This window comes from Camelina sativa, chromosome 15 (genome assembly GCF_000633955.1).
Source record: "Camelina sativa cultivar DH55 chromosome 15, Cs, whole genome shotgun sequence".
In the NCBI taxonomy this organism is placed as follows: domain Eukaryota; kingdom Viridiplantae; phylum Streptophyta; class Magnoliopsida; order Brassicales; family Brassicaceae; genus Camelina; species Camelina sativa.
In genome coordinates, this window is record NC_025699.1 from 6,667,393 (window position 1) to 6,678,874 (window position 11,482).

An 11,482-nucleotide genomic window follows, 5' to 3' on the forward strand; every position below is an offset into this window, starting at 1 on the left:
TATAATCAAAGCCCACTAAGAGAGGATTAAAAAAACGACACGTTGTTCACCGTGTTATAACAAAGACGGCACGTTTCTGGGGTACGTGCTTCGTCTTCCTAGAGAGAGATTCAGAATCATCAGATCACCGAGTTTCGCACTTGAATCCTGCTTCCAGGTACGAATTCTGTATAATTAGGTTATAAATCAGGTTTAAGCTCGATATTAGTGTTCTTTCTAGACGAAATTAAGAACCTTTAGACTCAAAAAATCAGTTTTTTTTTTCCCTTAATGGGTTTGATTCTGCTCTGTACAAATTCAATTTAGGATTTTGATTATATGAACTTTGTGGAGGATTTTGGAAAAGAGAAATGGATTGGAAAGGGCAAAAACTAGCGGAAGAGCTGATGCAAATTCTGCTCATAGCCTTTGGCGTTGTTGCTTTCGTTGCTGGATATGTAACGTCTTCGTTTGGGACAATGATGATGATCTATGCTGGAGTTGTGCTTTTTACAGCTATGTTCACTGTCCCTAATTGGCCTTTTTTCAATCGTCATCCCCTAAGTGGTTAGATCCAATTGAAGCAGAGAAGTATCCTAAACCTGAACTGACGAGCTGAGTCTTGGAAGAAGAGAAAGAATAAGCATTGTTAGGTTTGATTCTTTGAGAGCTTCTCTGTTTTGGAGTTCAAGATTGTTTGATATGGTTATGGTCTCTGAATTCTCAATCTTTACCTTGATAGACCTTTTTTTAATGTAATGAGATGAGCTATTCTAAATTGCAAACGTTTTGGTGATCAAAGATATGTTAATCTTTCTATGTTCATTATTTTGCTAAGGATTCTGGCTAAATTTAGGTGTTCAAGTAGGGATTAAATATAGCTATATATGGCTTTCTTCTTAAGCGTTGCTGTGGAATGTTGAAACTCAGTTACAGGGCTGTGTCGAGGCTCGCGATATTTAGTTGCATCTGAAGTTTGCGTCCTGGTGGTAGGTTGAAGCTTAGTAGTTTGTTCACTTGTAAGGATGATGCGTCATGTTTCCCTGTGTTGCACTAGTTGATCACACGATTCTTCACTTGATTAAGTTTTGACTAGCATACATTCATCATGTTAATCTGTGCTGATCCTTGTGGATCACATGATTCTTCACTTGATTTAGCAGCATTATTGTTTTGACTAGCATACATTTATATGTGCTGATCCTTGTGGATGCAAGATCCGCACTTGGATTTTCGTATTAGCTTTAAGGAACGGGCCCTAGATGGAATTGTGTGAGCTGAATGATCTACATTGCGTAAATGGTATTGTTGCCATGGGCATTTTCACTAGCGGGGGTTCAAACACCAACAGTCCTTATCAGAAGTTGCAGTCCTAGTATGTCGGCCGCCGGATAGATTAGGCAGCCTTTCAAAATTCTCTCTTTCTTTCTCTTGACATTATCAGATTTTTCCAACCCGGTTTCAACGTCCAAGTGGGTCATATAAGAAGCATCGTTTTCATGTCGTTAAAGAGATGAGAGAATGTTAAAAGAAAGAAGATTTGTTGTTCTTCTTCTTCGTAATCAGTGACAGTGAGAGGGTGCCCTATGAGACTGGGTTTGAATTACGTTACGTTGACGGTCACGTGGTTGTGACCATCTATGGCCTTCGAGACCTCTAATACGTCCAGAGGTGTCTGCGCGTGGCTGATTATGACATTTTATCCCCTTTCGGGGAATATGACGATGATGAAAAAGCAAATTGATGAATTACGTTAAATTCCAAAAAAAATAAAGGAAAGAAAAAAAGATAATGAGAATTGGTCTACTTTATCCATTTTGTGGCTTTCAGTCATGTGCTAAGTTTTTCATATCATCATCTTTAAGACTGGTCCATGGTGACTTGCGTCCAGACAGGTTTTTATTTGTCGCGATATTGCAAGATATGGAAACTGATTAATATTTTTATTGTAATAATAATAACTTGCGTAAAGTTTTGAAAAGATATACGTATATTTTGTAAAGAGATTCCAAGTTTTAGGTCTGTAATCCCTTCGAAGAGATCAGACTATGTTAGTTGATCACCTCCCTAATTGCAATTATCGACTCGGCAACTTTGAGACGTGTTTCCATAGAAAATTTGAGACATGATTTTCTATGGAGAGTATCTTAGTATACATGGATCAGTCATCAATATCGCTACTAAAGATAGGTTTTGTAGAGGTGTTTTGTGTTTAGTCCGGAGTTGACACAATAATATTGTTCCGTTTTTTAGATTTTCAATTTATAATATCTTTAAAAATAAACGGATTGGTACAGTTTTTTTAGTTCTATTCTGATGTTGATCAAAATATCTCTCCTTAACTTACTATATTTCCCCCTTTTGCATGGTTTCATTCAAATTTGAACTTTGGCACGGTTATTTAGTTCGTTTCGGATCAAATCATATCAGTTTATCGGACGTACACAAACTAAACTCATATCGCACTAAACCAAAGCAAACAATTATTTTTAGTGTTGTATTCCAATAAGTATTTCGATAAGATTATGTGTAGCATGCTAGCAGCTACATAAAAATAAAAAAAGGATAATGGGTAACATCCTAATCAGTGAGTGTGTAATATTCACGTGAACATTGAAAGATTATGACGGATGTTATGACTGAGATATATGATCGATACTCTAACATATAATGCAAAAAAAAATCTTACAAAGAAAATATTGTACTATATTTACGTCAAAAGAAGAAAATGATTGTACTATATATGGAATAAATAAATACTAGTACATTAATATTAGTATTAAATAACATCATATTCATGTATCAAAAACATGATTGGCCAATCTTAACGCTGAAAGGTCGACCTCCACACAACACAAATCCCTCCCAGCTGTTTAATGCTGTTGGTTTCTTTCTGGGGAGCTTTACAGTATATTTATATAAAATAATCCATATATATATTCAACATCAAAATTATTCATTCGAATTGATCGATTAGTTTATCAAGAAGGATGCTATCCAAGTAACATTCGAAACTATAATTATTAGATATCGATGATGAGAGATGAGACTGTATATATATGGTCGTTACTAGTTAGTTAGGATATTGTGTCTTCTTATACATATATAATATTTGCTAAAGTTTTGGAAGTATAAGAAGTATATATAATGTGGCGTGCATTATTGGCGTTTTTTTATATCTTTTTTATAAATATATGAGGCACGATTATAGTGGTATACTTCATCTTGTTCGTCACTCTCCCCCATCCAATTCTTCACATTTTAAAAGTTCCAATGAATTTTCAAATTTTTATATTCTATTTGTTGCAATAATCATACATCGCTTTGACGCTTTTTGAATCCACAACAACGATTTCATGCTTCAATGTATGAGCTATGAACACGTGCCCCAGTCAAGATAGAGTAATTCTCTCTTTCTTTCTCATATTTTATTGTTCTTACTTTGATCAATAACGATTGGAGTAATATTAAAATACATAAATAATTCGGTTTTGCATTACGATATACTCTATATTAGACTTCCGAGTTTAAAGGAGTTAGAAAATGACGAAGTCTTACTATAGATATATTGGTGATAGTTGATAAATACACTCAGTTATATATAGGAAATATATATTTGAGAATAAGGGGACACAAGCTGTTCGTTAAAATCTACAAGTTTAGACTAGACTATTTAGTTAGGGTTACTATTAAAACTCTATATATTGATACTATATATATTGGAAATACAAGAGTTAGTTGAAAAAACAATAATAAAACAAAGATAAATAACCTCTATATATTGACTATTAAAATCTTAATGTTATCTTTTATATATTTTATATCTTCAAACTATATATAGTTCGAGTTTATAAAATATAAAGTTTAAACACGTATACAGATATGTGTGTGCATAAATCCCTTCAACGAATCATCTTTTTGTGTCGACTTCCCGATATAGTAACACATGTAAAATGTTCAATGAATAATAGCTTACTAGAACGCTGTACTGTACACACTTTAATTATTTAAACTCAAACAGTTGAAAGCATAGGGGTCCCTTCAAAATTTCTTGTCACTAGATACTAAATTATTATCTTTGGACATTTGAATATACTATGCTTTAGCATTCGGTCGTTTTGGTTCGATGGAAGTTCATAACTAAAACATTGCTGCCATTTGCCACGTCGCCTTGTTCAACTATAAAAATATTATATTGTTTTCTTGTACCCACACATATGTGCATTTAACTATATACGACATATATTGTCAAAGCGAATAAGAATATCCTTCGACATTTCTTTGAACTAATGATTTGATGCCTTATTGATTATCTGACCATAATTTTAAATGCCATATTTAAAACTCAAACCAGAAGCAAAAGAGCTCTCTATAACTTGAAATATGAATTTTTACATCAAACAAAAAAAACATTAAGTACTATAAATATTTCTTGTCAAAACGAAGTACGTTATACTCATCATCGTTTTATCCAGTAAAATTGCATAGATAATTAATTTAGTGATTACGAAAAAACGAAATCTTTTAACGTGTTGAGCTTTTGTTTTTTCGTGTAATAGAAAATCTGTTAAACGTTTGGTGTTCCGTCGTCATTTTCATCTCAGAATTGTTTGCATAATTTTCATTCCGTGTTACAAATGTTTCCCATTATATCTAACTAAGAGGAACATATATATGTTAAAATCACGAGAACAAAAATAAACTCCTAACATTATTCGTTGTGGTCTCTTCTGTTCAACGAAGAGCCACATAAAGCGCCGCAAAACTACTCAATGGCTAGTTTATGAGGATGAAGAAATTATGCAGAAAACAAAAGAGAGAGAGAGATCAGCTTCTATATTTTATGGCCTCCACTTGCTAAGTACGTCTATATATAGCTATGGACTCTACGTAACATTAATTATTATAAGCTAGATAAGTTATTGATAATAAATAACTATATAATACTCCGATTTAATTGATCATTTCGTATAAAATGATATAATGGTATATATTAGGGTACTTGTCACTCTTTGGAGTTTTTTGTTTTGTTTACAATCATATATAAATCTTCATTATCTCAAATTTTGGTTTGAATATTCTGCTATTCCATCAATCAAGCATTAATATAACTAACATTCCCACATCCATTAGTTTTGCAACAAAATTATTCTTTTAAATGTAATTCTATAAAGCAATTTTTTTTCCTTTTATTGTAGATTGGACCATCACTATTGTAGACTTTGGCACACACATGTTATAAAAGTCTACAATTCTAGAAAAAGTATTCGAGCACACAGCTGCTACATGTGAAGCTTACAATACCAACCGCATATATTCTTGTTAGCTAAGAAGAAACTTTTAAATATAGATTCATAATAGAATATCTATTTATATAAGAAAAAACAAGATATCACATCTCTGGACATATAGTTCTCCGAATCACAATGCCGGATTTTGCGGTCTCTATTGAGTAAGAGTAAGTAGTAACTGCTAATATATAAACAGAAAGAATAGTGCCAACCTTCCACTAAAGGAAAGTTGTTAGGCTTAAGATTTGTTGGAAGAAAAGTCACCTTCTATATTGGGTAAATAGTGAATATCTAATTGGTTGCTTCAATATATTCCCTCACAGCACAGTCACCTATTTCTTTAGTTTATTACATTAAAAATCTGAAACGTGGATGGCCGTAGTTTACATTAAAAATCTGAAACGTGGATGGCCGTAGTTAACTGTCTAAGTATTGTTTATAATAAATATTTCCCATGCAACATACCATATGAATCATTATTTCGTCGTATCCAATAAATTTTTCACCGAGTGAACTTTAACAACTGTTATTTGTTCTTTGACAATCTTTCAAATTCTTCAGATATTATTAATTTATTACCATAAACTTTCATACATATTAATATTAATTTCGAAATATCTTGAAAAGTTAGATATTTTTGTTATTTAAACATGCATGTAGTTTGAATCGCCTTTTAACAATTATATATGAGAAGTGGTGGAACAAGTCTTACAAATAGTTTGAGACCTTGTAGAATATTTTTTTTTTTGGGTCAACTTGTATTTTATTAAAACTTAAAACTTAGTTCAACAACCAAGGTAGGATTACAAATGCCCAAAAGAGGGAATCTTAAGCCAGCAGACAACTAAAAGTCTTCGAAGACAAATGCTAACGAAAAAAAGAAATTCCCTGAAAACTAAACCCTATCAAAAGAAGACAAAGTAAATTAGATAAGAGATACAAACTAGACCTTGTAGAATATCTATTATTTAATATTCTAGTTAAAATATTCGACACATTATTCTAATTAATATGTAGTTGAAAAAAAATACTCGATCCATTGACCAGATAATATACTCGACCCACGTCCAGACTTCTATACATTTGATCACTTGACAGAATAGGTCAGTAGAAAATCTTGTAGTCGGTGCGATTTATGTCTATATTATTTAATTTGAATTGTAATTTTCCTTTCATAATTTAGTTATAGTAGAACAAAAAAAAATCATATCTTTATATTTATAAATAATTGTTTGTCTAGACAGTTTTTTTAAAAGTTTTTTGGTCTTAATTAATCCTACAGGTGTTTTTTGTTTAATCACGCTAATTTTTTTATCCGGAGTTTCTAAACACAAAAATACTGGGGTATATATATTTCACAGATACGTATACACTATAATATATCCCAACAAACAAGAATATTAACTATCATTAGTGGGTTTCTATAATATCGGAAGAGTGAACAAACAAACAAAACTTAAAAATCCATCATATGAAGAAGATATATATCTCCTAGTTGGCCAAAAATTAATATTTCTTTTTGACATTTTTCGAAATCATGTATGACTTCTGTTTTAACACTTTTTGGTGTCTGAGATATTTTCGTTGAATGTGAAAGTGAACTAATGTGCATTAACTAATGCAATGTTCAGTTTATGCTTCTTTTGCTCACCATTACCCAATCAACTAATTTCCTCTTATCCTAATCATATAATTTTATATTACACATACACACACGTATACAAATTAATTCACTGTTTGTACGTAATCACAAAATATTGAAATTTCATCCCATAATAATTCGACCCAAACTTAGTAAGAGTAATTTAAAGGTCATTCGGTGTATACGAGGGGTTGTGCTTAAATTAAAATAGTCGTTAACTTTTTGGCTACCCGCAAGACTAAAGTTCAAATGATATCTATATAGATCAATACGACGATTAACGTGTACATAACATTTCAATTTGAACTCCAAGTCGGCAAGTCTATGCAAACTGTTGTGCATAGAGTACAACCTACGGTTATTCTTCCCTAAACGAACCAATTTATATGTAAAACTAACCTAATGAAAGTTGATAAATGAGAACAAATAATAATGTCCATCATTGCAAACCGATTAGTTTGGACATGTCTTAATCTCAAAACACCGAAACACGCTTTCGGACAGTTGACTTTGCTTGCGTTGCATACATATTTATAATCGTCCAACGATAAAAGATCACCCTATCAGATTATGTGTTGCATTTTAGAAAAAATATAATAATGAAATATGTTATTTAAAAAGTAACAAATGCGTGATTACTTATTTTATAGGTATAATGCCGTTAATTTCGTCACATTTCCACTATTTTTGATTGGTCTCTCCACTGTGTTACCACCCACCACTCACATATCCAATGTATACGGTTCTGCTTACCAAAATAACAAAATGTTCTTTAAGATAGGTTAATGACAACGACCGTTTACTAAATATTTATTATTTAATCTTTTAATGGGTTAATTTTAATAAGTCATACTCAAATTACATACTTAACTTCTTCTTTTTTGACGTGGGTTAACTTCACTCGTTGGTTTCTATTTCCAAATTGACTGAAATTGACTTTTGATGATTCTCTTCCATGCAAATACCAAAAAAAATTGACTAACTAAAACTTAACTGGCGTGTGATTTGGTTATTTAACTTTTGGACTTTAGAACAAAAGTTTACTTGATTCTTTGTCTTACTCTCATTGGTCCATTATTTAAACTTCTATAATCATTGATAAAATAGTTTATTTACTAATAAAAATCTCTTGGTGATTGGCACAAGTAACAGAAAACGTTTCGAGGAGACAAAGTAAAAAATTATAAGATCATAAACAGAAAGGGTATTTTAAATCAAACAAAATGTTCCATATATATACTGCATGCACAAAGCACATATACAAAACATATATCTTTGTGTTTAATATATTTTTTATATACTTCTCATAATGATGAACAATAATAATAAGTGAAAGAATAACAGAAACCAGCTGAGCTCGAACGGCTAGGCTACCCTACAGCCCAAAAGCTACAAACTGGTCCCTCAAAATCTTTCAGATTTCTAGATTGACCCCAAAAAAAAAGGGAACTAGCAAACCGCACCCCAAACACAGAAAAAAAAAAAAAAAAAAAAACAGAGGAGCAGATTCCGGGGACGTATGTGCAAAGCATCCCACTGGTATAATCGCTCTCTCTCTTTGGTTCTTCTAGAAGCTTCTTCATCACCACGTTCGTTTCCTATGTACACATAAGAGAACTCACATCACATCTGCTTAGCCAAGTCACCAGCTCCGATGAATGTACCGTGAAACCCGTACGGAACCCTTGACGGAAGCTTAACCGTTGCTTCGACCTCTAAGCTAACGGCGTTAACTATCTGTAACTCCGATTTCCATGTCTTCTCGTCGTGAACGAAACAGAGGATGTGTCCTTCGTCCTCTTCTCCTTCTCCTCCTTCTCCGGGGAGAAACAGAGGCTCTCCGCCGTAACGGTTATCACCGTATAGATGTTTCTTGACTTCTCCTGTAGCGAGATCAACTTTAGCGAATCCGGATACTTTAGGCCACGGCTCGGCTAATGCCAAGTAAGCGTATTTGGTTTTACGGCCTAGCATGTTTCTGTTGACCATCCCTGCTTCAAGGTTGACTTGTTGATCTCCGTCGGAGATGATCGGACGACGAGTTGATACTCCGGTTCTGAGGTTGAGACGGATTTCAGAGAGCACACTCTCGAGATTCTCGTCGGACTCGTTGAAAATTGAGTCCGGTGGAGTCATACAAGACCCGATCACGACGACCTCCTCTGTTTCTGGCTCTTCCCAAGCATTCCAAAGATGGAAGCAGAAGCAGTCCGGAGCCTCAATCCACTTTATCTTCGACGACTCCTCGGCGTATTTGTCTAAAATCCCGAATCTTGAAACCTTGTTCTTGTCGTAAACCACCGGAGAGCCACCGCGGATCATCTCCGGTAGCTTGAAAACGACTTGCTGGTCCGGTATCACGACGAAGTTCTCTGTAATCGCGAAGTCGTGCATCATTGTCGGCTGATCAAGCTGGATCTCGACGTCCGGGGATTTAGTTCCGTCCGGCGAGAATCTGAAGTACTTCAGGTAAGGCTTTGAAACGACGTCGTAGCTTAGAGCGAAGAGTTCACCGGATTCCGGGTCGACTTTCGGGTGGGCAATCATTGTGGATTCTAACTGTCCGTCAAAATCGAACCGACCAACGGTTTTTAAATCACCGGTTGGAGTGATCCGAACTTGGTAAGGCAAATCGTCCTCCGACATAGCTAATAACCGGCCGTTGAAATAGACTAAACCGGCGTTGGCTACACCGGTTCCGTGTGCTGGGTCGACTATACCGGCTGCAGCTCTGGCGTAGAATAACATAAGTCGGGCAATACCGGTGTGGCCGTGGAACTCACCGATGGCTTTGGGGAAAACCGGTCGACCCAATTGACGCTCCTGAACAAACCGGTTTGTTTGAGTAAACCGGCAAGCGTAGCTAGCTGAACCGTCTTCGAATTTCACGGCGTGAACCATACCGTCTCCGTCGAAGAAGTGGTGACCAGTCACCGGCTCGTGAAGTGGGTTAGCTCCGTTTCGCACATACACTCCTTTTATCGAATCTGGTATTTTCCCGACCACCGGAAGATTACGCCGGACGGGCTGTTCATTCACCGGAGCAAAATTTCCGGCGATCTGAACACTAGGATCAGATGTTTTAGGAAGCGGGTGTAGCCTCTCGTGGCTAACGAGGAAACCCTCAGCGGCGTCTAACGCTGCAGCCGCCGCTCTCTGGAACAGGTTCATCTGTTTAGTGTCGGAATCTTTGGCTTTGGGGTTAACAACAATGGCGGGAGAGTTTGAGGATTGTTTAGGGAAATGAAGAGCTGGAGGAGTGTGAAGCGCAGATGAAACATTGAGCTTACGTGTGACACGACTAGTCATGGGTAAAGAGTTACAATAACTCAAGTCGGAGCTTTGAGAAGACGATAATGGTGACTGAGTATGATTGCCACCAACCCATCTCCGAGAAACCGCCGTAGTCGCCGTGAAAGAAGCCATTTTTTTTTTCTTTCAAGTATGTCCAATCAGTATTTTTGGTGCTTTAAGTGAAAGTTCGATTTTTGTAAAGGCTCTGTTTTTTTTTTCTTGTGATTGTTTAAGTGGGAGAAGAGAAGACAGAAGAGAGAAGAGAGAGTTGGTTTGAGAGCGATGAAGTGTTGAGGGTTTATATAAACCGGGAGGTGGGTAAGTGTGGCCACGTGTTGATTCAGTGACAGAGATAGGGAATGGAGTGAGTGGGGAAGTTTTTTTTGAGAGAAGAGGGTACTTTGGGAAAGAAAGAAACAAAGACTAAATATGATATGGTTCAAAGTTGAAACCTTTCACACATAGATAGACAAAATGCATCACTTCCTTCTTTTAACTCCCTTTGTCTTTTTTTTTTTTTTTGTGGCTTCTTGTGTTTCTAAGTTTGGTAACTAAAGCTTCCAATCTTTGGCAACTTTGAGATGCATGTCCTAAAAATCTCAAATCTGGTAACAAAACGTATCCTTGTCTTTACTTCGACGGTTCAAGAGTCAAGACACTATATATGACATTGTGTTTATTGATGTTTTTTTTTAACCGGTGTAAGTTGTAACATGAAACAAAGTGTGTAGAAAAAAATCTAAAATGGTTTGGAATTCTTTTAGATATATATGTGATTAGAATGCATAGTCTACCAGTTTTTACTATTCGGTGAAATGCATTTTCGGCTTTTGTTTTTGTGTTTAAAAACGATGCTATAGACAAAAACAAAGGGTCCCTAATATATATACCACACGTTAAGTGCCAATATGATGTTTCATTAAGTACGATCATCAACTTGGCTTATGTCGTGGCTCAAGAGCTTCTTGTTTGCCAACTTCAACTTGGCCTATTCATCTCCACATGAAAAAATATCTTCAGACTTTACGTTATATTTCATGTGTCGTCTGTCATGGTCTAGTATTGTTGAAATTTAAGAGAATATAGAGTAATACAAGTATTGGAAATGTTATTTCGCTTATTTGTTGAGTCAAGTGTTTGTGTCCGTACAATAAATTTATGTTATAAAATTTGGATGTTTTTTCTTGTGTACAATTGACATGTCTATTAACTATATATACGGACAACAAGAACCCAAATACTTCGCGATCTCGTCTACAACTTAAGTCTGATACTA

The 11,482-nt window shown here is 35.0% G+C and overlaps 1 protein-coding gene and 1 long non-coding RNA gene across 2 annotated transcripts; one reads left to right on the forward strand and one right to left on the reverse strand.

Moving 5' to 3' along the window:
- Window positions 18-807, forward strand: LOC104745719. The gene is made up of 2 exons (XR_760775.1): window positions 18-157; window positions 307-807. It is a non-coding gene; the product is annotated as an uncharacterized LOC104745719 (long non-coding RNA).
- Window positions 8,120-10,483, reverse strand: LOC104745720 (9-cis-epoxycarotenoid dioxygenase NCED3, chloroplastic-like). Its single transcript, XM_010467038.2, has one exon. It carries the CDS (start codon window positions 10,336-10,338, stop codon window positions 8,536-8,538), a length of 1,803 nt encoding a protein of 600 aa, XP_010465340.1. The 5' UTR covers window positions 10,339-10,483; the 3' UTR covers window positions 8,120-8,535.

What these genes read in the sequence shown, in the direction of transcription:
- LOC104745720 (XM_010467038.2), bottom strand. Translation starts at nt 10,338, where the DNA reads ATGGCTTCTTTCACGGCGACTACGGCGGTTTCTCGGAGATGGGTTGGT.